The sequence below is a fragment of the Elephantulus edwardii genome, unplaced genomic scaffold, assembly GCF_000299155.1.
Source record: "Elephantulus edwardii isolate Elephantulus edwardi_28Jun2011 unplaced genomic scaffold, EleEdw1.0 scaffold00030, whole genome shotgun sequence".
Lineage (NCBI taxonomy): Eukaryota > Metazoa > Chordata > Mammalia > Macroscelidea > Macroscelididae > Elephantulus > Elephantulus edwardii.
Genome location: NW_006399780.1, coordinates 6,237,428 through 6,265,162, shown reverse-complemented (window position 1 = coordinate 6,265,162; position 27,735 = coordinate 6,237,428). Strand labels below are relative to the sequence as shown.

Genomic DNA, 27,735 nt, shown 5'->3' with positions numbered 1-27,735 from the left:
GGACACTTAGGATCACCTAGAGGGCACTCCTGGCAGTTATTCATTCAGACCCTGTAATCGTTGGGGCCCTGGGTTGTGACTCACCAGGGACTGAAGAGTATAGACTTTGAAGTCATCTTGCCTCAATTCAAGTCCAGCTTCATCATCAACTGTGAGATAAATTAGTCAGGCTGAGTCTTCATTTCCTGCTCTGTGAAGTGGAGCTAAGCAAGGGATCAACATAATGAAATTAGTTTGAGAATTGAATGCTATAATTCACATATAGCAGTTGACATAATACTTGGAATTAAGCTGAGAGTAAATCTTAACCTCTTTTGCTTTTTAAAAAATTTTATTCTTACCTTCATTGCTGTTATTTCTCTTTATCTGGCCTTCAGAGCTTCCATAGTCTCTATAGTCTACCTAGCTAAGCCTTAGAACCTTCTCTTTTCATAAGAAACAAACCACACAGTACTCAGGCAGCTCCACATCCTTACCATTGACTGCACCATCTCTCTCAGCAATGAGAATTACTTGTTTGTTTGTTTTTAGCTTTTTTTTTCTATTTCCACAAATGTTTAGTTCCATTTTAAGACCTCCATATTGGCTTGCCCATGGAGGTTTGTGAAATCCTTGTTTTGTCTTCTGGTGAGTGTTTTCATGCGTTTTTATGAGAAAACAACTAACACTGTGCAGTGTCTCTGTGGCAGATAGGGCTATGGATTTTACTGGGGTTACTCCATCACCCTTTTAGATGAGCACTATTACCCCCATTTCTCAGATGGGCTAACTGAAGTACAGAGTTTTAGTAATGTGCTCAGCACCTTAGCATTAGAAGCAGTGAACTTAGATGAAACTCAGGCATTCTGGTTTCAGAGGCCACAAGTCTGTGCTTCACTTTTAAAAAAAAGAAATCAAGCTGAACCCACAGGGCAGCATCCTACAAAGCTGCATTGCCATGTACCCTTCACATGTCTCCTTTTTCTTTTGTATTTTTTCCTCATGGGACGTGTTCAACAGTACCGACTAAAGATCTCAAATCATAGTTCTCTGAGTCCCTTTATGGAATTACATTGTTGTTGCTGTTATTAAGTGCTGTCTAGTTGAGCATGACTCATAGCGACCCTGTGAACAAAAAACCTGAACCCTGTTCTATAACTACTGTCATTTCGCCAAGTTAATAGAGTCTCCAGAGGCATGCTGTTTAGGAAGTGGATGCCACTCCTGCTTCCAAGCTTGTCTTAATCTGGGAGCTCCACCAAACACTGTCCATCATAGGTAACCATTATGACATTTGACACACCAGTGACAAAGTGTTCACCGTCACAGCAACCCCAAGTTATATCAGTACAGCAAATTGACAGACCAGTGCTGTACCACTTAGAAGAATGTTCATCCCAAACACAATTAACACCAAGCCTGAGTGCCACAGGCCTGAGGGCCCAACCCACTTTTAAATACAAGGCCCACACACCAGCTCCTATTTGACTGTAAACCAGAGACTTCCAGCTCACAGCTCATTGTTAGCCAAATCCAAACATCTCACACACGATTATATGACTGGAAAAAAACCCTAACCAACCAACCAAACAGTCCACACCTGACTCTCAAACAAAGCAAGAAAACCCACCTTCCAGAATTCAGCCACTTTACACATGAGCCTAAAAACTGGAGACTTAGTTGGGGCCCAACTGACTTTTAAATACAAGGCCTGCCTAGCAGGTACTGGTTGGCTATAAACAAGAGGCTTTCAACCCATAATCATTGTCTGGGAAGTAAAGAAACCTGCAAGGAAGGTGAGAATTCTACAGCCTCACTACCTCTCTTTTGCTGTGTAGTGATATACAAAGAATATAACTGAGACTCAGTGTAGAAATAGGCCTGAGATTTCAGAAGCCCAAATCCACCAACATCCCCCTGAACTTGGCATCACCCCACCAAGCACCAATTGACAGTTCCCGCCCCCCCCCCTTCTACTGCTGCAGAGGCCTGTGGGAGCAAATCTGTCTATGATGGACCTGAGCAGGAAGAATATTCTACATTCATCATTGACGACCCACAGGAGACCTACAAGACACTAAAGCAGATCATCGCTGGGGTTGGAACTTTGGAGCAAGAGCATGCCCAGTATAAACGTGACAAATTCAAGAAGACGAAATACGGGAGCCAGTGAGTATGGTGTTTGTCCCTGGCCACCTTTGGGATTATCTGTTATGTTTTGCCAAAGTTTTGAGGCTGGGGAGAGGGCTGCTTAGAATCAGCTGTGTACATGAGCACACACTTGTCATGAGGAGAGGAATATGCATAGGTTCCAGATGCACCCTGGCTGCAGTTCTCAGAACCACATTTAGAGGAGAGTCAGTCAGTGCCATTTGTCAGACCTTTAGCTGATTGGGTATGGCCCACCCACACCAGCATATTCTCCTTTACCTAAAACCAACTAAATATAGATATTAATCACAGTTACAAAACACCTTCACAGCACACATCTAGACTAATGTTTGACCAAACAACTGGTACCTATCACAATGTGTAACCATACATAGTAATCCACCTTCCTGAACTTTATTCTGGCGGCCTTGGTAAGGAGTTCCTACTCATCCAAAGGTGACTTCTTCCCAAAGGTTTAAATCTACTTGCTCCCTGAGAGAAAGATGAGCAGTCACTTCCCAGGCAATTTACAACCTCAGAGTAATGTTAGCTATGAGTTGGTTCCAATTCAGTGGCAATGAGTTGAGTTGAGATTAAGTCATGTTTTCCTTCTCTTCAAAAATGAGCCTAACAAAACATATTAATAAAGTTCTCAGAAGACTGTTGATTTAAATTATATAAAAAGTTTAGGATAGTGCATGGAATATAATGAGTGTTTATTTAAAGTCAGCGGCCAGTGTCATATTAGCATTATTAGCTTTCTCCAGTCAGTAGATGTCCACATGTAACCAACATAGCAGGATGAACCTGCACAGTCTGTGCTGGATGAGTAAGCAGGGAGGGTTTGTGGGCACTGTGTGCTCTTTCTTGTTCCTTCTAGAGGAAATGTGGGCTTGATAAAGGGAAAGTCATGGAGAAAAACAGAACCCAGTGATCTAGACTTTAGCAGTGTTACTCCTCACAGATACCAAGTACGACATGCCTCAGAGGTGAGGGAGAGATATATAAAATATGGTTCAGCCTCTACTTCTGGATTTCATTATGTTGATAGATACCGACTTTCAAATCATCAAACTGTTAAATCATCATGCGAACACAGGGGAGAAGTGGGGGGAAAGTGTTGTTACATTGTGGAGACTGCAGTCCTTGTCACAAAACTAAATATCCATGACTTGATAAAGAAATCAGTTTTGCTCTGTAAACCTTCATTAAAACTACATTTTTCAAAATCATCATTTTGTATTCTGATAACATTTCTCCGGGCAGATATCCTACATTTATCTTTTACTATATGTTGTCTTCGTCTGAAGTAAATGTACGCATCAACATCATCCTTGGTAGTACAGTGGTTACATGCTTGGCTACTAACCAAAAGGATGGCAGTTCAAACTCACCAGCCATTCTGTGGGAGAAAAATAAGGGAGCCCACTCCCATAAGGCTTACAGACTCGGACACTATGGTGCAGCCCTCTTCTGTCCTATAAGGTTGCAATGAGTTGCAGTTGACTCAGTGGTACATAGCATCAGCTTCACAGTCAAAAAGCCAACATGTTGAACACAACATACAAAGCAAGGTCCTATTTTTTTATAATAAAAAATGTACAATAATTTCTCATTCAACAGAAGTATATTTGTTGTTATTGCTGCTGTTAACATGACATCGAGTCGCCTGTGACTCATAGTGACCCTATGTACAACAACCCTAAACCCTGCTCTATCCTGTGCCAGTCTTATTGTCTCTGACACACCTACTACCCCATTACCCCAGTCACTGAGTCAATCCATCTCATTGAGTGTCTTCCTCTCTTGTGCTGTCCTTCCACCCTTCCAACATGACGTCCCTCTCCATGGACGGATCCTGCCTTGCAACATGTCCAAAGTATGTCAGATGAAGCTTCAGAATCCTTGCCTCCAAGGAGCAGCCTTTAGTGCTTATTATATTCAAAGAACTGTTCCAGACACTAAACATTCAATGTTGTACCCAATAGCTCAAAACTCTTGTCCTATATGAACTTTGTAAGTCAACCAGTATAAAATAAAAAGTTTATGTTAAAAAATAAACACTCCTGTCCTCACGGAGCTTAACCTTACATTGTTGTTGTTATTGCTGATTGCCCTTGAGTTGAGCACAACTCATAGCAACTCTACGAACAAAAGACCTAAAGCCTTTCAATACGATCATTTCTTAAAGTTCTTAAGAGTTTCCAGAGGCATGTTGTTTAGGAACTGGATACCACTCCTGCTTATTACATATCACACACACACACACACACACACACACACACACACACACACAGAGTGTTTAGAGTAGTTACTCCAAGGGGTGGGCTTTGGGCTAATTTTTATTTGCTTCATTTTACTCAATCAGTATACTTTTATATTCATTACAGTAAGTACATACCACATTTTTAAAATAGAAGACTACTTAAATACTAATAAACACCCACAAATATTTGTTGTTCTTCAGTGACAGGTGGAGAATGTGTCTTATTTTCCTTTGTCTTCTCTCCCCTTCACAGGGAACATCCCATTGGAGACAAGAGTTTCCAAAGCTACATCAGACAGCAGTCTGAGATTTCCACTCATTCCATTTAAATAAAGCCTGCAGAATGTCCCAGGATGGCACTGAGGTGTTAAATCCAGAAAGCCAAACTCCTTGGAAAGAAAAAGAACAGAAGAAATAACGTGTAAAACATGCAAGAAAGGGAACGCCCATTTCATCAAAGCCTAGAGATAATAAGTGTTGAGCTATGGAACTCTTTGAGACTTGTGTCGTTGCCTCTTTCCAAGAACTGTTACAGTAGTTGCTATGCACTTTATTCATCTGGCATTGACAGGTGACCTGAACTCTGCCTTTCCGGCATGTGTGTTGTTGGTTTTGTTTTGTTTTTTAAAATTTTCTTTGGTTTCTTGGGAATCTAGTGATCAGTTCAATGATCAAGATGCATGGACTTCCTGTGACAACACCCTGAGAGTCCTTCTCCCTGGAGAAACCAAGTATGCCCTTGCCACATCCATTAACAAGGCAGCATTGTTCTGTAGAGCCGTATACCTTTTTGTTTCACGTGCAGTTTCCCTGTGGCTGATCTCTGTACAGTTTCCCTGCACTGTATAGCCCTCTAGACTCTCAGTTTGAACATGTCTGGTGAGCTTGAGTATTGTTTTCCTACGAGCCTGCTGTCCTGCATCACTGAAGGGCAGGATGGGGAAGACAGTCCTGGTTTCTGTTGTATGCAGTCGGTCTGGTTTCCAGCTGAAGGCTCATTCATGTGGCAGAGGTGTGTAAACAGCGTGGAAACCTCACTTGAGGACACTCTTGATCTTTTCTGGAATATGAGCTTCCTTCTACAGAGTGTTCCTGACCTTGGACTTGTGTTGGGAGCTCTGATGGCTTTGGAGTGATCAAGACTTGGGAAAGGGAAGGGGGTTGATTCCCAATCTTCTAGCTTCGTCTGTGGTTTCATCTGCCTCAGCAGGGATGAGAACCCCTGCCTCGCTGACTGCTCTGAGAAGTGCTCGCAACAGCCCGTAGACACTGCTGGAGTCGGGTCCCCGGGGGCTGATGAGCTGGGTGTCCAGGACTCCCTGACTCCTGCACAGAGCTATTCTGCCGCAGATGGGATTTAAAACTATACTCCATGTGTCTGCCACTTCTTGTGGAAGCTGAGGGCAAGGATTTTTTATAACAGAAATGTGCTCTTTTTTTCCCCAAGCTGTTTTTCTTAATATTTTTTAAAAGACTTTTTCATTAGCTCTTTGATATAAAACCTAGATACATTAAAGGGGGGATGGCATAGCCAAATAAAAAGGGAATGCATTGTGTTTTCATGGGCATCAGCTGGAGATCTACAAAAGAAATGGAAGAAGAGAAGAAATTCTGGAAAAACTGAGCCCTTAGCTGGTCCAGACTCTCTTTTTCGTGCACTATGAACAATCCTTTGCTTCTGACTATAGGAAACCTCCCCCAGAAAACTGCAGGAAGCCCCCAAGAAGCCCTGGAGCTCTAAAAGCCCAACATTACATGGGGGTAGATGCTGGGGGTAAGAAGGGAGTCAACTAGGACCAGAAAAAAGGGGGGACAGGTCGCGACATCTTCAGCTTGCTCTCCAGCTGTTTGCTAAAGAAACTTATCCAAAATCAAGGCTCCTCACAGGGTAAGAAGCACGCAGCTCAGCAGGATAGGGTTTGGCAAAGCACTGTTTAAATAAATAGTAAGATGTATCCTTGTCATGATTTCTCTCTGTTCTTGTTTGGAAATACTGTAGTTGAGTCTCTTCATCTAGATGGCAAATAGTAGCAATATTTGTTGTCACCAAAATAGTGGAGGAAAATGTTTGCGAGAGTATCAAATTTGGGACACACTGCTATCAGGCTGCCACTGAACTGCAATTTTTAACATGGATTTGTAACTTAATGTTTCTGTTTATAAAATACTAATGATTTGCGATGTATTTTACTGGCCAATTAAAACAGATGTTTTATTCTTTCTGAGGCCTGGGTTGGTTTTTCCAGGGTGCACACTGGCAATTACACACTTGGGGGTACTGGTGGGAGTACATCTGTGTGGGTGGGTGGGAGAATAAATTTATGTGGGGGAGGGAAGGAACAGTGACACAGCTAGGAAAAGTAGCTCTGATGGCTGGCATTGAGCTGTGCGGCTCTGGTTCAGAGCTGGAAACAGCTATGAAGTTCTTCAGGACAAATGTGTAAAGGGTCAGCTGGTGCTGAGGATGGCGGAAACCGGGTTCTGTTGGGAATCTCTCATGGAGGCTGGACATGAGGTGGCCGACTCAGAGAAGACTGGACAGTCAGACTCCATCACATACTGCAAGCTCCAGCGTGCAAGCTGTCCTTAGTGCTGTGGACCCAGAGGGAGCCAGCGGCAAGTTTCAACACAAGCGAAGGATTGAGGTAATAGAGTGGCAGCTCCTCTACTGAAGAGACAGCTCGGAAGGTAGTGCTTCTCCCTGTCTGATAGGCAGAGCAGTCCTTCAGCGTTGCTTTCCGGGCTAATGGTTCTTCCTCCTAGAAACATAATAGAGAGTTAGGGAAGATCAGATTGAAAAGAAGACTTGTTCTGGGCAGAGAGCCCTCTCGCATCTTCAGGAAGTAAGAGCTTTAATTGCATTTTCTTGCTTTTTTTCTTTTCCTACACCTTTTCCCCTCACTTCATTCTCCATCCACCATTTGATTTTTCACTTGTTTTCCTTTTAATTCGAGCCTGAGACAGCCCTGTTTCTTTTTTTCAATTGTCTTTTTTTTTTCCTTATACAAGTTAGAGTGAACATGTCTCTCAATTACCTTATTGTCCTTAATGGAGACAGACATAATCCTTTAGATTGGAAATTGTTCCACACAGTCAGCCCTGTTTCTTAACAACTTTTTCCTTAAAAAATGAGACCATTCGACTTTGACAAACAGAGACAGATGTTTTGGAAGTGGAGGTGGGGAGCAGCAGGTACCCAGGTCTGACAGATGCACTGTTGGCCACAAGGTGAAGAATGCCACTACCTTCCAGGAGATAGTGAGCTGAGGAGGAAACCTGTCCAGTGGTGGTAGAATGCCCAAGGGACATTTCCACGACTAATTCTTTATAAAATCACACTATGTCATCTTTCCCCCATGGAGGACCTGAAGGGTTCACACTTCCACTTAACAACTGAGTATTTTACTGTGCTCTTTATTTTAAGAACCTAAAGCCAAACTCATTACCATTGAGTTCATTCTGACCCATAGTGAACCTATAGGATAAGAGTAGAATTGCCTCATACAGTGTTCATTCAAGGCTTTAACTCTTTACAGAAGCAGGCTGACACATCCTTGTCCTATGGAGCAGCTGGTGGGTACGAACCACCAACCTTCTGGTTAGCAGCCCTAGAGCCTGTCTGCCAAGGCTCCTTTTATTCTAGAGGACATGCTGGATAATTAGGGAAAGACAAGAAAGCCATTTCAGTGCCACTTCAATGCTGAACAAAATCCGGAAAACCTCAACACAGTCTTGCTTTCTGATTACTCGGGGCTGGGGTGAATGGAGGTGGTACAGAGGCCAGAGCAGGCTAGGTGCAGTTGGAAGGTGGCGTCCAGGTTTTCCAGAACCAGGATCAGGCACAGGATGAGGATGGAACTAACCAGTCAGCCTGAGCCCAGGAGCAGAGGTGTGAGGGTGCCAGAGCTCAGGAAGTCAACATTCAAGGCAAGGCCGACAGGCAAACGTAGGAACCAGGAATACAGAGATTATGGGAAAACATTGCCAAGTTGGAGCTAAACTGTAGAAGGGAGGCTAGAGGGCCGATACGGTATTCTATGCGAGAGGCGGGAGTAGAAGAGAGGAGACGGTGGGAAGGGAAGGGCAGGTTAGCCTAAAACCTTTCTTCCAAGTATTCCCAATGCAGGGTCCTATTTGTCTTTTTGTAGACACACTATGTATCCACTTGTTCTTTCACACGACAGTGTATCAAATGAAAGAGAAACCTTTCTGCTTTTGGGGTTTTGGGTTCTATTTGAAATGCTTCCAAAAGGACCAGAACCACTTGTTTTCAAGTAGCTTCTGACTCATTGTAAAATCCTGTGTGTCACAATAGAACTGTAGGGCATGTGGTTTGGTGTGACTGATTTCTCAGTAGCCAGGCCTTTCTTCTGAGTGATTTTCGACTGTTTAGTTAGCAGCCGAGAGTTATGAGATGTTTAGATTAGCATAGATTATCCCAGAATAGCCCTGTCAAGGTCAATAAAAGCATTAAAGCAGTGGTTAATTGTCTACTCCTGGAGGATTCCGGTGACAGGGATCAATCAAATGCTTGGCTAGATGACAAGATGGCATTAAAGTCTCTCATGTCAATATTCTATGACTTTTTATGCAAAAGAAATAAAAATCTGGAGCCCCAACAAATGTTATCTGGATGGCTTGTCAGCTCACATTGAACTGCGCACTGAGCTGTCTGGTTCACCGAATGCCTGTCACCAGGTCCTTCAAGGAGAAGGCCTATGCAGAATTTGTCTTTTCTTGGCCTTGCATGATTGGAGGAAAGGGAAGAGTTGCAATAGGACATGAGGAATTTTCTGATTACACTGAAAGCACAGAAATGCCATTTGAGGGCCCTATGATTCAAAACTGCTTTCGATTGGAGTGAAGAACCTTGAGGTGCTTCTGCTGTTCAAGGTAAGGGGACAGGACACTGTTAGACACACTGGGGACAAAGCCATTGACAGTCATTTAGTAGCAATGCCCTGTTAGCGGTTCGTTCGCCTGCCAGGCAGGCAGTGACCATACACTGCAGTTCAGAGTCTGACAATAGTTACCTCCTTTGCACATTCCTCCATCTTCTTGAGTTTGATCAGTATTGAATTTTTCAAGATTATACAATCTAGAAAAACAGTTCAAAAGCTTGAGGTGGCTAAAAGACCATCTATGAGATGAAGGTATTAATCCCTAAGAACTCCTGGCTGAGGTCTGCTACCTTGCCCCTTCTAGTTTTTCCTTTGGTGGAGAAACCAGTGAAGTGTCCAAAAAAGAAAAGAGAAGAAACTGGGAAACTGAGCAAAATGTGCAAGTCCAAAACTGTCAAAATGAAATGCACTGGCCCCATTGGGTCTGAGATGGGTTAACCCCTGGTTGGTTTGCCGTGATGTCATAGAGGTCACATAGCAACAGGTGGACTTCCCTCTGTAGCAAGCACACTTGGGCCTACTTCCCTAGAGAAGAAATTGCAAGTGAGCTTTGAAACCATGCTTTCTGTCTAAGATTTTATTCCAAGGGTCAACATCCCTCTTCTTTCCCACAATTGAAATTTTTTAAGAAAGGAGACAATACTAATGGAGAAGGAGAACTCGAGCACGTTCAGGAGGCACCACCGGCCTGTGCCTGGAGCCCCTCCTTTGGGAGCGACATCCGGGCATTACAGAGCGACTAGTGAGGCAGCTGAACTTCAGAGGAGCAAGAGTGCGGGCAGCTTACACCAGAAGGGGGATCCTCCAAGCTGCATCCAGAAGCCGCCGACTGAATTGGGTAAGAGAAAGGCTCTAACTTTGAGGGCATGTGTGGCTGGGCAGAGAAAGGAAGGGATAAACCCTTTAAAAAAGAAAGGGAGCCTGTTAGGGACCGCTCCCATTCCCACAGCTGCTTTTCTCAGAATCCTAACAACCAAAGATGAGCACTTCCCAGAAAGAAAGCTCACTCTACACACTGAGGTGAACAGGTGAGGTTCTTCACACCTGGAGGTGACATGAGAAGCCTGGGATCTCCAGGCAGGTGATCTCTCTCAGGTACAACAGTAATTGACTGGTGGGTGACCAGTTAAAAAGCTCTGTTGAAGGACAGGATGGAGTGTTATGGGAGGAGAAACACACAAAAGGCAGACACATAGGAAGCCCATTCCAAACCATCAAAAACACTGTAAGAGAACAATTAATCAGCTGAACTCCAAGTCTGACCTCACACTACAAGTTTCTTGGACCTATAATGAATCCTTGGGGACTGTAATTGTGCTTCTGAGGCAGGCCTCAATTCCTTTGCAGATGACTTCTGTGGAATTGCCAAGGGATCTTGAGTTAGCAGGGAATTCTTGGCAGTTGATGCCAGCCTATAATTACACTTGACACTAATAGGATTTTAAATTGTAAAATGTGTAAGTTTCTGTTTTATATCAAGCAGTATTTGACACTCTGGTATTTCTTAATATGTAATGTAGGACTGTCCTATTGAGCAAAGAGGAGACTGAACGACAGTAGCATTGAACTAATTTAATAGAATTATACTATGAATGTTAATTCCGACTCTTTATCCAGTTAAGCATCTTATAGAACCTTTCCTGGTCAATGTCCCAGCCCCATTGTAATGCTAAAGGCTGCTTTAGCAATTTTTTGTTTCTTGGGATCCCAATTAACCACATAAACTTCCATGCAGGTACTCATGCCCTTTGTAAGGTTGTCTGCAGGGTTTTTGAAATATGACTTTCTTGTTCAAGTCTTGTTGCTGTTCGGTATCACTGAGTGGACTACGACTCTTAGCAACACTCTGAACAACAGCTCTGCACTTTGCGCTGTCATGTGATCTCTGATATACTCAAAGCCATTGTTACAGTCTCTCTGCAAACCTATCTCACTGAGAGTCTTCCTTTTGTTCTCTGACCCTCCACCTTCCTCAACATGATGCCTTTTTCCAAGTACTGACCCCTCCTGACAACATGCCCGATGCATGCAAGATTAAGTTTCACTTTTCTTGTCCCCAAGAAACACCTTGGATGCACTTCCTCCAAATCAGACTTGTTTATTCTTCTGTCAGTCCATGGGATAGTCAGTACTCTTCTCCAGTACTATAATTACGAGGCATCAGTTCTTCAGTCATCCTTATTTATTGTCCAACTTTCAGATGCATAGGAAGCAATTGAAAATACTCTGAAGTGGACTAGGCACACCTTAGTCTTTAAACTGATGCCACTGCTCTTTAGCACTTTGGAGGGCTTCTTGGCAGTACACTTTCCATATACAATACATCTTGATTTCTTCATCACTATGACCATAGATATACCTTGCAGAGCATCATAAAATAACAGTTGGCAATTTTAATCTTTTCTACATGTATCATGATATTGCCTAGTGGTGAAGTGGTGAAGACTTTTGTTTTCTTGACATAGAGGTGAAATCCACATTGAAAACCGTAATATTCTATCTACTGCAGCAAATACTTTAAGTCCTGTTCATTTTCTGTAAGCAAGATTGTCATGTCATCTACACAACACTGGTTGCTGAGGAGTCTTCCTCCAACCTCGATGTCAGATTCTTCTTCATAGAGTCCAACTTCTCAGATTATAACATGAAAGGAAATATCCCATCTTTTTTTCTGTGGAGCCACTAGTGGATCTGAACCACCTGAAGACACGTTCTTTGAATTTTCAGCACAACTCCCTATAGACTATGAGACGAGGGGAAATGTAATAGGTTCCTCCAATTCTTAACACCTTGAGTTTCAACTTTCTAGATGATTTAATGCTGGGAATTATGGAATTCTAAGACGAGCCCCTCCATTATTATTTCAAATATCACCTAAAGAAACTTCAAAGTGTTTTAATATTTTAAATTAGTCATTTCAGACTGCCAAGTTAATTCCTTCCTTTGGAGAACTTAGTTGCAAATCTTAAGGAATCCAGAGAAACCAAGACTGTACTAGAAGGTTTAATAGTTAGAGGTGGTTGAAAGAGTGGCACAATTGCCAACCCTACACCTACAAAATGCCATTCTCCTCTTACACAATGTATCTCTTTATTTTCATACTATTACCACCATTTAAAATTTCTCCCAAGACTTGAACAATTTCAGAACAAGAGAACACCGCATGAGTTAAAATCAGGAAAAGTGTGCATGAGGGTTGTATCCTTTCTCCGTAACTATTCAACCTATATGCTGAGTAAGTAATTTGAGAAACTAGACTGATGAAGAAAATAAAAATCAGCCCTATAGGCTTGGAAGCCCACTGTTTGGAAACATGAAGAAGACAAAAGTCTTCACCACTGGACCGAAAAGCAACATCATGATAGATGGAGAAAAGTTTGAAATCATCAACAACTTCATCTTTTTGGATGAAAAATCAACACCCTTCGTATTAGCAGTCATGAGACATATTGCATTGACAAAGTCCACTGTCAGGGACCTCTCCAAACTGAGGAACAATAATGTCAGCTTGAAGACTAAGATGTGCCTGATTCAGGCCATGGTCTTTTCAGTCACTTGCTACACATCTGAGACTGGACAGTAAATAAAGATAACAGAGGAGGAATTGATTCCTTTGAGCTGTGGTGTTAGAGAAGAGTACTGAATTATCTGCCAAAAGAACAGACATGTCTTGGAGATAGTGCAGCCAGAGTGCTCCCTGGAGGCAAGAATGGTGGCACTTAGTTTCACATGCTTTGGTCTTGTTGCTAGGAGAGGCTGGTCCTTGGAAAGAGACATCATGATGGGAAAAGTGGCGTGTCAGAGAAGAAGAGAGAGCCCTTTAACAGGTTGATTAACTTGGTTGCAGCAGTAATGAGTTCAAGTGTGTCAGAGATTATGAGAACACAAGATAGGATAAGGTTCAGATCTGTTGTTCATAGTGTTGCTATGAATCATACCCAGCTTGATAGCACCTAACAACAACAAACTGACTGTAGCACAGCTAAAAATTGCTTGCATACACCACACCTCAACACCTGGCAAAGATCACCACACTTATGCCTAAAACTCCCCTGCAGGCACAAGGACCCTAGGTAGCTGGTATTGCAGATAGAGCCAGGAGGGTGAGACAGCAGTTCTTCTACTTATCAGCCACAGAATATGAAGAAGAATTGCTTAACTACCTAAAGTTTCAGATGGGGAAAAGTTGCCTTGCCAAATGAATTAATCTTCTCATTAGTTTTATGCTTTCTTTCCTTGTATATTTAGTAAGCTTGTACAATTTTCTGTATTTATTGAGCTTGATCCTGGCTTGTATTAAGAAATACTGAGATGAATGAGACGGTGATTGCCATCAAAGTCAAGGAGATGTTTGTGTAAACGACCATGACTTCTGTGATGGCTGCAACTCTAAAAACAGGATATGAAGCCACACTGAATGGGAGTAGCCAATTTGCAGAGGAGCACAGAGACATGAGGAGGTGGTCAGAGACAGTTTCTGCAGAGTATGACATCTGAGCTGAGTGCTGAGAGATAACTGAGCTTGGAGATAAACAAAATCCAGGCTTGGGAGGGGTGTTCTTAGAGAGGAACAGCAAGAGCCCAAACAAGAGTCTGCTGTGTTCTTGAACCATAAATGGCCTTATTGCTGCATTTACCTCACACGCTCAGCACCACCCCAACCTGTTCTAAGTCCTTACACGTGCTTCTTTTCTCTACAGAATCTGAAGATCAGGGGAAAGACTCACGAAGTGATGGAGAAGATTATACCTGGTAAGAAGGTATTTTGTTTTTCAGTGCTAAAAATGGTGAAAAGGTAAACTTGGTAAGTACAGGCTATGAGGTCCAGATGTAAGTTCAAGATTTAGAAGTGTGTCACAGGAGTCCCTGAGTCCCCAGACAGGACAGATTTGAGAAGTGCTTCTTGTCTGGAGAAATGCATTGTCATGGAAACATGTCCTAAAGTGGTTGTTAATGCCATGTGCCAGTTCCCTGTCCCTCCCACCATTGTTTTTGGAATAATCTGACTGTACCTTGTCCTAACTCTCTTGTTATTGTTGTTGTTATGTGCCATCAAGTCGCTTGCGACTCATAGCAACTCTGTGTACAAGAGCCCTAAACCCTACTCTATCCTGTGCCAATCTTACTGTCACTGACACACCTACTCTCATTACCCCAGTCACTGAATCAATCCATCTCATCGAGGGTCTTCCTCTCCTGCGCTGTCCCTCCACTCTCTCAAGCATGACATCCTTCTCCAAGGAATGATTCCACCTTGCCACATGTCTAAAGTATGTCAGACGAAGCTTCAGAATCCTTGCCTCCAAGGAGCAGCCTGGTTTCACCTGAATGTCTTAGAACTGATCAATTCATGGTCTCAGCAAACAACCAAACAAAAACTCTCCTCAGAAGTGTTTTTTCACTCTAACAGACTGTGGTGGTTCACCAGGGGCTCCTTTGTCGAGCCTGCGTTGTAGTCCATAGGGAGATGCACTAATAACCAACCAAGAGTTCATATCTCTCTGGGAGTCCTACCAGTGAATCTTACCAGTGACTCCAAGGGAAAAGGAAATGGGCAATCCTCCCATGAGACTTACAGCTCTTGAAAATTCACTGAATGGTCAGTTATAATTCTTCTCCTACTCACCAGCAATGAGTGAGTTCGAGACTGGAAATATAACCAAACCGGCAAATTGTTTTGTTGAAAAAAGTAAAAGATGTGTGAGGCGGCGGGGTCTGAGAAAGCCTCATAGTTTGGTCCTGCCCAGTCCTCAGCTCTCAGCACTGCTTCTGCATGTCCATCTTCCCTTACCCATGGCCCTCTCTGTTTTCTTCATCTCGTTTCCCCAACCACTCAAGCTCCTCCCATTAAAAGCCTTAAAGTAATTATATTGACCAAGACATTTATTCTTTCTTTTCAAATACTAACCAAAATGATTCATTAGCATCATGTGCAGGTCATAGAGCATAAGCCACTTTTGTTTACAAGTGGCTTTCCTTGGTTAGAGACTCACAAAGATCTGCTCACATGCCCAGATCATCAATGGCTAGATCATGGAGAGCCAGACCTGAAACATGTCCTCCCTGCAATGTTTGAGTAAGGTGAGGACATCCTCAAAAGGACTTACTGAGCATGGAGGAAGATCCGTGCCTTTACTGTGGCACTGCTGTGCTCTGTGCTTTCATTTTCCAGCCCAAGAGGCACCACCATCTAAATCCCCAGTTATGCAGGGAAAAGTCCCCTACCATCTTCACTCTGTTATATAATTGCCTTTGTTCCAGAAGATCCAAATAGAAGGCAGGACAAAGAAGGCACCTAGTTTGGAATGAGCAACAGCAGAAGCAGTCACAGACCTCAGCCAAACCCGCTGATTCATGTGGCTCCACAGGTACCCGTCTAGACCGAGTTGTGTACTGCTGCAGGAGTGAGCACATTTACTTGCCAGTGTTTGGGTCTATGAACAAGGTCACACATGGCTCCTTCTAAGTCAACCCCCTTGGCTATAAATAAACGAATCACAAGCCCATAAATGGGAGGCATTTTTCATTCAGGTTAAGTTTCTTCACCAAGGATGGATCACCAGCAGGAGTTAAAAAGGGCAAACTTGTAACATTCAGACCCTGGTAGAGACTATAAAGAAGACCTGGTAAAACAAAGGTTAACTGCAGTGGAGTATATCAAAATGTGTATGAATTGTTTAATAGGAAACAGATTTGCTCAGTAAACTTTCACCCAAATCATAATTTAAAAGTTCACACCTAAAAAAACCTGCCTCCCACGATGTCTATGGTGCCATGCCAATCTTGTTCACTTCTGTAGTCAGAAAAGCCCAGAGAAAGACACGAAGGAAGAGAATTTGGAGGCCCTTGAAAAGTTAGATCAGGATGGTGAGAAGGTGGGACCAGAAGTTGAGAAGAGTGACTCAGAGGCCAGAACCAAGGACGAACCAGAGAAAGAAGAGGACACAGATACTAACGAGGCTAAGGTCAGGCAGTGTTTGACTAGTATCAAACCACTTTTTTCCCTTCTGATACAACCCTGCCTTTATTTACCTGTTTGGTCTTATTTTGGTTTTTTAGAAACAGAAGCTGGCAACCTTAAAGTTAGATTACCTTCTGGAAACAGAGGTAAGAACTTTTAACTTTTGTGGATGGTTTCTGGTAGTAGATTGCCAGCTAGTAGACTAAGCTCTCTCTGTATGTACTCAAACTGCCAAGCTTTCAGCCAGCAGGTGAGCACACTATTTGCACCACCCAAGGCCTGCTGGGTAAGAGCTTTTTACTTTAGTAAAAGAAGTAGGATAGAGATTTGTCCGGGCATAAGTCATGCCCAACAAGGGCTGACAGTGGAAGAGTTCTTAGGGGATCATCTCAGCAGGAGAGCTAGACCCTAAAGAAGCTTCCAGATGTCAAATACCACACTTTGTTTTGTTTTTTTTGTTTGTTTGTTTGTTTGTTTTTTTCAAATACCACACTTTGTTGGGCCAATCCCAGCGGCATCTGCATCCCAGTTTGTTAAAGAGTGTAATTGCTCACATTGTGTGAGATCCTAAAGGGAGGTGACAGTCAGCTTGACCTTGGCCCAGAAAAACACTCCTAGAGTCATTTGAGAAGGGATATCATGTTTGGAAAGATGGAAGGTCAGTAAAGGGGATGTAGACCCCCAACGAGACAGATTACACTGTGACTTCATCAATGGGCTCTAGTGTCCCAGAGATGATGAGGATGACACAGGATAGTGCAGATTTCAGGCTGGATGTTCCTAGTATCACTCTGAGTCATTCTCAACACGATGGCACCTAACAACAAAGTCACACTCCCAGATGTTTAGGTTATGGACACATTTGGCTACAGACGTACCAGGGCTGTATTAGGTATCTTTCTCAGGACATGTTGTAAAGGAAGACAGTTTTAATTTTCCTTCCAAAAGGAGTAGGGAATGGTGATAACATAGCAAGACATAATTTTTTAAACCAGAGAGCAAGGACTAATATGACATCATCCAGAGATTCTGGGAAGTCCTTTATTCATCCCCAAATAACTCTCTTCTCTTGGTCTTGGTTAAAGTGTCACCGTTAGAAATACATTTTGGGCCAACTCAAGATTCCAAGAGATGGTGCAATAGCTAAATGCTGAGCAGCTCAGGCCACAAATCTCTTAGTATGAGTCTTCAGCCAGCTTGGGAGAGAGGAGAGCCCACAGGGGAGGGGGTTGAAGGACACCTTCAAACTGCTCAGTTGCTCTGGCCTTGGAGGGGAGTGAAGGGACTCCCACAACTCTGGGCATTGAACCATCTCCTGGAGGATCTGGTTCTCAAGAGACCCCTAGAGGGGATTCTTGGGCTTCCTGGGGACCTGATGGTGGGTGGAGTCACCAGGGTGGAGTCAGAGCCCATGTTCCTCCCTCTTGCCCTTCTCACAGAGCTGAGTCCATGGACATCTCACTCTATACTTTGCCATTAGAGTTTCATTTCGGCTTCTCAGGAACATCACACTAAACACTTGTCAGTGTCATGTTGAATCTCACAATCATCCTAATATCCAAGCCAAGGGGCTGCTAGGACACAGAACCCACTGCCTTTTCCAGGAAGTCCTTCCTCGCTGTTGTCACCCAGGCCGTGTCACCCACTCCTCTGATTTCCATTCACAGAAACCATCTGCGTTTGTGGAGATTGATCTGGGAGACCATGCTGAGGAGGTAAAGACAAAACTCTCAGACAAAGGAGCTAAGAGCCACTACTGGACAAACTGCTTGTGGTGTCCAGGCTCAACTTTAGAGGTTTTTCCGGGGGCCATGCTCTCGCCCTTGATGCATGTCCGAGGGTGAGAGAGGCTGCAGCCAGCCAGCTCTAGGAGAGCTCTGTGTTGCTCAGGATTGGCCTTGGGAATTGAGAGAAGAAATCTTACTGCCCTTTCGGTGCCCTCCCACTCCTACCTGCACATACTCAAGCTCCTACCACGACTATCTTCTGGACCAACTTTCAGGGCCTCTTAGGGAGGATTATGATGGAATGGTAGAAAGGGCAGAGGCCTGGGAACTGAGGGGAGTTGGCTCCACAGTTGGCAGTACTCCAACAAGTCACACCCCCTCCCTGTACCTCAGTTATCTTGTCCACATAAAATAAATCTCAGAGGTTGAAAAGGATCATCACAAGGTTGATTTGCATGGAACTCAGAGTCGAGCCTGGAAAGCAGAAAGCACCACGTATTAGCTATCACCATTGTCTAGGAAAAAATTGACTGGACCTAAATTTTTCCAACACAAATAATCCAGATTTCTATTCACCTGTTACTTATATTCATTTTTTAAATTTTTTTTTCTTCATTTATGTGAAGCTTTCTCTCAGGAAGTTTAAGCTTCTGCCTGGAGGTTAAGTTTCTCCTCCAAAAGGTGGTACTCACTATTTATTTTCCTCTCGGAGCATACTCAGTAAAGAAAGCAGATTATTAACTCATCCAACAGGGCTAGATACAGAGGCATCATGTTTTCTAATGACTAAAGGAGCATCAGAAAGCTCGTAGTGATCCTGACTCGGTGTGTCAGACTCTTCAATTTACACATCTCCTACTTCACAATCTAAGCACTATGGAGATCCAAACCAAAGGTGTGTTTGCTCAGTCAGGGTCCCCTGACTGTACTTCTCCAGTCAGTGGTGTCCATTTGGTTGAAGAAAACTCAGGATTGATGCACTTCTCATTCAGCCCAACATCTATAGAAGAATGTGATTGTGCTCTAATCCTGACTCCTGGTTCCCTGTCCCCAAACATATCTTATTTCTTCTGACAGGTAGTTGCATGTACTCTAAAAGAAGACAAACAGATCCAGATGGACCCTGGATATTTGTCTGAAGATGAGTGAGTGATGTTTCTAGATCTGTAGTTGATAAGGGGGGTAAAGAGCATTTTTTCTACCATAGGTTCTGAGAGACCTCTATGTCATATGCACAGAGGAGCTAACCTGGATTCTTCTCTTTTCATTAGGCTTATATGGAGATGTAAACGTTTCTTAAGGCTGTAGGAGGAATTATAAGATGGAGAACAGGATGTGTTGCTTTTCCAAGACTCAGGATTAACTCAGACAAGTCAGACTTTAGTCATGCATTTCTCTTCACTCCTTTAGCTAAAATGTTTTTCCTTTCCACATCAGCTAGCAAAAAAAGAATAAAACATTTAGTCAGGCAGAGAGAGAGGAGAGGAAGAAGGGAATGAAGTGTAGAAGCAAGGTTGTTGTGTTGTCGATTGCCTTTGAGTCAAGCACAACTCATAGCAACCTTATGAACAAAAGACCTGAAGCCTTTCTGTAACTATCAACATTTATCAAAGTTCATAGAGTTTCAGGAGGCATGTTGTTTAGGAAGTGGATACCACTGCTGTATAACCCAGCTTTTCTCCCATTTTTTATTTATGATATTCATTAAAGTACTGTCATTGTAACTGCATTCTTCTTGATCCCTCTTTGTGACTCTTGTTTCCATTAATCCTTCTATCCTACCAATTTCTGCCTTCTGAGCTTTTTCTCTGGGCAAATACTGTCCTTTTGTCTTATATTGTTTATTATTCTAAGGAGTGACTACCTTTCTCATATTTTTATTCACCATATAGACCAGTTTACTCCTTGGATGAAAGTGGGGCCACAGGGATACATTTAGCCCAAGGTATAAAGGATAACTAATGGTGTATTACCATGGGAAAATCTGCTGTTAGGGACCTCTCCAAAGTACTGAAGAGCAATGGTGTCTCTCTGGAGACGAAGGTGCATCTGATACAGGCCATGGTCTTTGCTATCACTTATTATGCATCAGAGAGTTGGGCAATAACCAAAGAGGATAGAAGGAGAATTGATGTCTTTGAGCTGCGGTGCTAGGTATTGAGAGTACTATGGACTACTAGGAAAACAAACAGATTCATCCTGGAAAGGGTTAAACTGGGTGGCTCCTTGGAGGCAAGGATTCTGAGGCTCCGTCTAACATACTTTGGACATGTTGTAAGGACTTGGAGAGGGATATCATGCTTGGGAGGGTGGAGGGACAGTGCAGGAGGGGAAGGCCCTCTATGAGGTGGATTGATTCAGTGACTGGGGTAATCAGGATGGGTGTGTCAGAGGCAATGCGATTGGCACAGGACAGAGCAGAGTTTAGGCTGTTGTACATAGGGTCGCTATGAGTCGCAAGCGACTCGATGGCACATAACAACAACAACAATGGCCATAATGTTAGGGTTCCTCCCTAATTTTCCATTAGATTAGCAAGTCTGGCCCTTTTTATAATTCTGACTTTTGTTCCACATTTTTTACCACTCTGTCCAGGACTTTATACTGTGATTCTTTTAGATCAGTTGGCAGGAAAGCTGAACACCAGCTAGTTCATCTGGTCTCAAAGTTATAGCAGTTGGCCGATAGTCCTTGGACAAATTGTGCGTATACAGCTTAGCGTCTCCTCCCGCTTCTGTGTTCCAGAAAAAAAAAAAGATCAATAGATACTCCTTAGATGGTCACTCCCAAGCTTTTGAGACTCCAGTCATCAAATAGAAAGCAGAGAACTACCTCTATGGACTATGTTAGGTGCTTAATGTCTTCTATGCTTGTATCAACTATACTGAACAGATGATGGCTCTGCAGATAAAAAAGGTGATTTGGTCATAAAAACGGAGTCATCCTAGAGATGTTACGTTCTTAATTACCATCTTTGAAAATGTACGGCATTAGTCTGTATTGCTTTGTTTGTTTTTCAATAGCTGATAAATTGTTGATGTGATTTTACTACTTTTCTTTAGTCTGTTATGTATGGGAGGAGAGAAATGCTATAAGGAAGGTTTGTTCCATCTCAACCCCACATTCTCACATCTGTTTTCATCTCTATATAACAGAAATCTCAAAATGCCAGCACTGTTATGTCACATTCTCACATCTAGGGCTTTCTTACTTTTCAGTGAGTCTTTTCTAAGATTTTCTTTTCTAAGTGATAGCTTTGTTTTTCTTACTCTTACTGGACACAGTGACACTTCCTTTCTTAGAGAATGTAATGAATTGAATCAGATCGCACACAGCTTGATCTATTGTTTCTGATCTGAGAGCTGGATACTCCTAGCATCTAAGCCTTTCTAGGTTTCTGCCACTCCACTCCCTGTCATCATTCAGTTCTCCTTCCCACTAAAGAGTACACTTCCTGCACAGACAGGAAGTGTGTCTGGTCACAGGAAACAGAAGCTTTGTGATTATTTCCAAGATGCAGATGAGCCAAGATTCACACCTCATGTTTAGAAAATGCTCTTTAATTTACAAATGTCGTTTCCTATTTTGCCTTACTTTGAAATCCACCTGAACCGTATGAGAGGGAAATGACAGATAGCTCCATTGCATCCACTTTGTAAATGAAGAAACAGTTTTAGTAATTTGCTGGGGCAGATTTATTAATGGCAGTGGCAAATCTTAACCCCAGACCTCAGACTTCAGGACTCAGGTCTTTCCTCTGGGTTATGTTGCCTCCCTTCAGAGTTCCTTGAGAAAAATACATCTATACTGCCCCACTGGTTGGTAGGAAAATAGCTGCTGCTTCAAATAACTTCTCACCTTCATTACCCCAAATCCATCCCATTTCCTGTCCGGGATGCAGCCCTTCAAACAATGTCTTATTTTTTTTTATTCTACAACTTTTCAGCATTTTCCGTTGCTGTAACAATTGTCTTCTAGTCACTGATGCTTGGCCTTGTTCTTTTAAAAGAAAATAACTTGACTCTAGATGCAAGCACCTCTTCTTCCATTTCTTGAGGTAAATTCGAGCTGCTTGGAATGAATGGTGAGACTGGAGGAAGAGGTATGGCTTGTCTCCTCCATGTCCTAGGTATTGACACTTCTAGAATGAGAATAAGATAGAGATTGTCTTAACTGATTACATGTGGGTGACAAGGAGAGGCTTTGCTCTTGTTCTATCAGATACTAGTAAGTTCTGTTGGTATAGGGATCTCCCTGTGGTTAGCTGTGTGGCTTTTTTGAGGCAGAGTCTAATTTCACCCCACCCAAACTTGACATTTCCTGCTGGTACCTACACCAAAGTCCATCTGTATGTGAAGTAGACCATTACCTGGTCAATGTTCCTTGGGTACCCAAAGCTCAGGCTTTTCTGTGAATTCCCACACTGCTTGCATTGAGTCATAAGAGCTGTGGAGATCCTCCTGAATGCACTCTGTGGGCCTTGGAAGACTGGAGAGAGTAGGGTGGGACTGCCTTTGCTTTTCTAAGCTCACTTCCCCTCAGGTCCCACTAGTAAGGACCATCCTCAGGGCCTTCTGCAGACTAAAATGTCTAAGTAAGTCCTGAACATCAGTAGTTTGTTTATTTGTTGTGGGCTCAGATTGGCCTCAAACCCTGAGATGCACCTGGCCTTAAAGGAGAGGAAGTAGCCACTTGCCTGGACAAGTCTCTCCCTTTCTCTGGTCCTCTACCTCCACTAGCCAGCATGCTGTTGAGTGTTCTGGTAGATATTGTAGAGCTAGAATCTCCGTAGAGCTAGAATCTCCGGAGTGTCTCAACCTCCTTTGAACTTGACTTTGAGCCTTTGCACAAGTTCAGGGGCAATGCATAAAGTCATAGTCACACATCACCTACTACAATAGAGACAAGCTGAGGATAAGCAGGGAAGGCTATTCCTGGAGCCTTCCTGTTACATGCTTCAGACATTGCTAATTTCTGATTAGTCACACTTGCCGTGTGTGCCTTCCTTTACGTAAGAGAAATCCAAGATGCTGAGAGAGATCAGATGACTTTATCGAAGATCACACCACTTAACAGCAAATGAAAGTAAACATTCACCAAGCGCACACACTGCACCAGTCACTCTCACATATATCAGCCCAGAAACTGCACATGACTCAGCCGGCAAGGTCTCGGTCTACATTTCTGCTTTTGATGTAAGTCAACTGCCACCACCACACTTAGATTATGTTAGGTAGGTGCCTTCCAGTAGACTAAGATTCATAGTGACCATAAGGACAGCAGATTGCAAACTTGTCCTGTCCTGCATCATCCTCACGGCCTCTGCCATGTTCAAGTTCATTATAGCAGTCACTGGGTCAATGCAGCTTGTTGAGGTTCTTTCGTCTGTGGGAAGCTGGTACTCGTTCCAGTCCTGTTTGCCAAAGGTAGTTCATATTCATACTTGTCCTCCCCTACTCGGCAGTCTTCAGTTGCTCTTCCTCTTAGCACCTTTCTCCAGTTGTCTTCCTTTGTTGCTTTTCTAGGGCTCCAGTTACATGGTTCCTTGGTAAAAATAGCCTGGTAGATGTTAGACTGCTGTTGCTACCACCCAGTTCTTCCCATAACTGTTACGTAACTCTGGTTGCCATCAATGAGACAGAACATACTCTGTTTTGCTTTTGCTGCTGGAAACCAAATGGCTGCTTAATTGAGCACTTTGCCAAGGCACCGCCAGAGGCTGTTTCTCAAACCTTTTATTTTAAAAACCAGGAATTTATGAATCTGAACCATGAAGACATGCAAAATCCACATCTCCCATTGCTTCCCAAACCGCTGTTGAGTTTTTAATAATCATGGGTCGTGTAGGATGTTGAGTTTCTGGTTACACTTTGAAGACTTAGTCTAACAGAAGACTCTGAGAGATCAAATCACTAAAAATCCATCACCACATCCCTAGGCTCCAACTTTGAGGATATTGCTTTTGGTATAGCAAAATGTCTGTGTCCAAACATATAATGGATTGATCTCATTTTCCAACATAATAATCAATATTTTTAGGTGCTATCAAGTTGACCAGAGCTTATAGTCACCCTGTGAACAACAGATCTAAACCTTGCCCCATTCTGTTGTTGTTGTTGATTGCCTTCAAGTCGAGCACAACTCATAACGACCCTATAAACAAAAGACCTGAAGCCCCTCTACAACTATCGACATTTATCAAAGTTCATAGAGTTTCTGGAGGAATGTTGCTTAGGAAGTGGACGCCTCTCCTGCTTCCAAACCTGTCATAGAATGTTACTGGTTGAGTCACCTGTGATCATAGCGACCCTACGTACAGCAGCTCTGTACCCTCCCTAATTCTGACACATCAACCCCCATTGCCCCAGTCACTGTATTAATCCATCTCATCCAGGGTCTTCCTCTCCTGTGCTGTAAGTCCACCCTTCGGAGCTCTGACATGTTTGAGAGCATTGTTATTATCTTCTTCACTTTCATTCAATTGTAGAGTTTATTTAATATTTTGGTATATTTTTGGACGTGTTGTAAAAAAAGACAGGTCTTTAGAGAGGGACATCATGCTGGGTAGAGTAGAGGGACAGCGCAGGAGGGGAAGACCCTCTATGAGGTGGATTGATTCAGTGACTGGGGTAATCGGGATGGTGTGTCAGAGGCAATGAGATTGGCACAGGATAGAGCACGGTTTAGGGCTGTTGTACATAGGGTCTCCATGAGTCGCAAACGACTCGACGGCACATAACAACAAGAACAGCAACAACATATCTTTTAAAATGTAAATTACTCTGATTTTTGAGCCTGAAGCCATGAGCCCCTCTTGCCCTGTTTGAAGGCTGCTATGACATAGTTACTTAGGAGCTGCCACTTAGCTTCAGCAGCTTGGAGCAGCAGCTGCACAGTGAAGTCTGCCAGGCAGATCGAGTGCCCGAACACAAGGGCCTGGCAGACAGAGGCAGCACTGGAGGAAAGGCCAGCCTGGGCAGCCGTCAGGCAGCCTCTCCACATGCACCCTGGCCCTTTACAGATGCCTGACAGCAGGACTCTGCATACCCCAACTCATCCCTCTGCTCCACACCTCTGCTCACTTGCAATCTCAGATTTCTACATGTCTGTTAAGAGTTGTCTTTTCAGGCCTTGCAATGAGGACCTCATTCAGTTCGCAGTTTAAACTGACACTCAACATTCGCTAGACAGTAGGGTGGTGCTGGCATGGAGCCAGGATGATTGCTGTGAAGGGAAGGAGGGGGCCACTGCTGTATCCCAGGGGCAGCCTGGGTTGGAAACAGAATATTTCTGAAAGGTCACACTACGGGGAAAATAAACTCCAGCACATGTGAGGGAGAGGAGGGTGTTTTAGAAATGGTACAGGGCTGGGAATCAGGCTGCACCAAGTAAAGGGTTAGTGAAAGAAAGGCAGACTCTCAATGAGCTGGACAGACACAGAGGCTGAAGAAAGCATTTGAGCACAGCAGAGATTGTAAAGATGGTACTAGTACAGACAAAACGTCTTCCTGTTATTCACAGGGAAGTTTTAAGTCAAAGTCAAATCGATGATACTTAGTAAGAACCACCTGTGGCAGCTTTGGAGCAGAGGTGTCTTCAGGTTGCGTCTCAGTTCTCTTGTCTCCACGTTGAAAGATTTGATTCACTCTGTCTCCTAATGGGCCCCTTCTGGACCCACCATACTATCTAAGACCAAAGGCCATCTGGACAGACTGAAGGACAACCAGTCAGTTGACCTAGAAAAGAGCCTGGCTTTGTGTAAGGTCTGATTTTATAGGCAAAACTCTGACAGTGTCTCCAGCTTACACAACCTTGACTTCCAGGTTCTTAATGTAATGGACTGCAGCAGAGGTGAGGCAGGGGTTACCAACTGGGCCCGTGGACTCTACTGTTAAGGTAGTACCAACAGTGTAAGCCATGAGCTACTCTGGTGGAAGAATCACCCCTATCTCAATACTTATCCTTTCCCCCTTTGGTCTCCAGGATAAGGACCAGTTGGGTATGCTGTATTCCCTATACAACTAAAAAGAAGGCGAAGGAAAGTGCATAGTCACCCAAGAAGGTAAAGTACACTTGGGGAAGAATGGAGTCGTGATGTACTGTTACGAGAAAGGGGAACTAGAACAGAAAGTAGAAGAACAGAGGTGGCAGGTAGGCCATCTTCAATCTCTCCTTCTCCCCGGATCCTGCTCAAGACCCTCCTTATTTGGTCTTTAGCCAAGTTGTCCAGTTTTGTCTCAGTCCTGGGGAAGAATGACAGATACAGAGTTCTCAGCCCTCTGGTCTCTGTGACCAAAACCATGCCATCCACACTTGATTAAGGGGTGAGGATCCATGGGGTACCATAGTATGACACTGGCTGTGAACTATTGGACTCCTCGGGTGAGTGAGAATGATGTATCTTTCTTTGGAGAAAATATATAAAACAAAAATATTTGATAATTCAACAATTTTTGGATGCATATCATAATTCATTGAATAAAGTTATCAATAATTTAATTTTACTTGACTCCACAAGCAATTCAGGGTAGCGGCAGTTAAGAAATCAAACAACATACTGCACTGAGCTGCCAAGAATCTCTTTAAAGTGCTAAGGACCAAAGGATGTTAACTTAAAGACTAGGGTACAACAGACCCAAGCTGTGGCATTTTCCGTTTTCAAATATGCATGTAAAAGTTGGACGATGAATAAGGAAAACTGAAGAATAAGTGATGCCTTTGAATTATGGTCTTGACAGAGTGTTGGATATTCCACAGACTGCCAAAAACCAAGCAGGTCTCTCCGGGAGGAAATGCTCCTTTGAGACAAGGATGGTGAAACTTGGGGTCAGACCTTGGGAAAAGACAACATTCTAGGAAAAGCAGCGGGTCAGCAAAAGAAAGAAAAATCCTTAGGGTGATGGATTGACATTGATTGCAACAATGGCCTTGAGCATGGTGGAAATGGTAAACCATAAGGTCAAGGTCTTGGGATTTTATTAATATTCCAGACTGGTTACAATTCACCAGATGTTTTGCAGGAAGAAGACAGGTAATCTCCTCCCATGTGCCTTGACTGCCCCTGAAAACCCCACTGGAGGGTCAGCTAGGAGTCTGTTCTGACTCGACAGCACTAAACAACAATCTACCAGACTACTACTAACCTTTGTATTTTTTATGATTTTGAATTTTAGTCACACTTTTCCCCCAACTTTATGAGTGAACATTTTTACTCTCTTTTAGAGCGATCAGTCGTGACAGCCTGACACACTCTATCTCTATTGGCCTCAGGGTCAAGGTGACTGAAGTTCATGGCAGGGGATACATTAGTTCTTTGAATTAATAGTCTTTATTCTCCCCCTCTCAAATCTTCTTTGCTATGATCTGGGAGTGATCCATTGTTGTACCTTAAATGGCTGCTTACAAGCTTTTAAAGCCAAGTCTTAGCAAATTATTTATAATGAAAAGTATAGGAGTATGGAAATAAATTAATCAACAGAGTCACCTAGTGGCATATTCTTAGCACAACGTTTTTAAGCTGTTCTCTCTTTTTTCCCCTCTTACAGTCAACATGCCATCAGAGATCTTTAAGGAAGTGAAAAGAAGGCCAACACGATGGTCATCACTTTTACAGAGTTTTAATTCTTCATGTAATCATTCACTAAAGGACATGCTGGAATGTAAAGGCATTTTTCAATCATAGTCAGTTGATGACACGAGGACTGTTTAATTACAATCATGTTGTCAGATATCCACTCAACCAGCCCTTCA

At 43.2% G+C, this 27,735-nt stretch overlaps 2 protein-coding genes across 3 annotated transcripts in view; both read left to right on the top strand.

The window, feature by feature from the left end:
• RASA3 (RAS p21 protein activator 3) overlaps positions 1-4,725 on the top strand; it is a 194,720-nt gene extending 189,995 nt beyond the window's left edge. For both annotated transcript variants that reach the window (XM_006883814.1, XM_006883813.1), the window contains exons 23-24: positions 1,965-2,148; positions 4,650-4,725. In XM_006883814.1, coding sequence (XP_006883876.1) covers positions 1,965-2,148; positions 4,650-4,725 — 260 coding nt within the window. The remainder of the gene's footprint in view (positions 1-1,964; positions 2,149-4,649) is intronic.
• Positions 4,726-9,942: 5,217 nt separating this feature from the next.
• On the top strand, positions 9,943-26,035 carry LOC102866554 (cyclic nucleotide-gated cation channel beta-1-like). The gene is made up of 6 exons (XM_006883963.1): positions 9,943-10,135; positions 13,998-14,049; positions 16,097-16,262; positions 17,926-17,973; positions 19,063-19,130; positions 25,969-26,035. Exons 1-6 carry the CDS (start codon positions 9,943-9,945, stop codon positions 26,033-26,035), a joined length of 594 nt encoding a protein of 197 aa, XP_006884025.1.
• Positions 26,036-27,735: the final 1,700 nt, after the last annotated feature.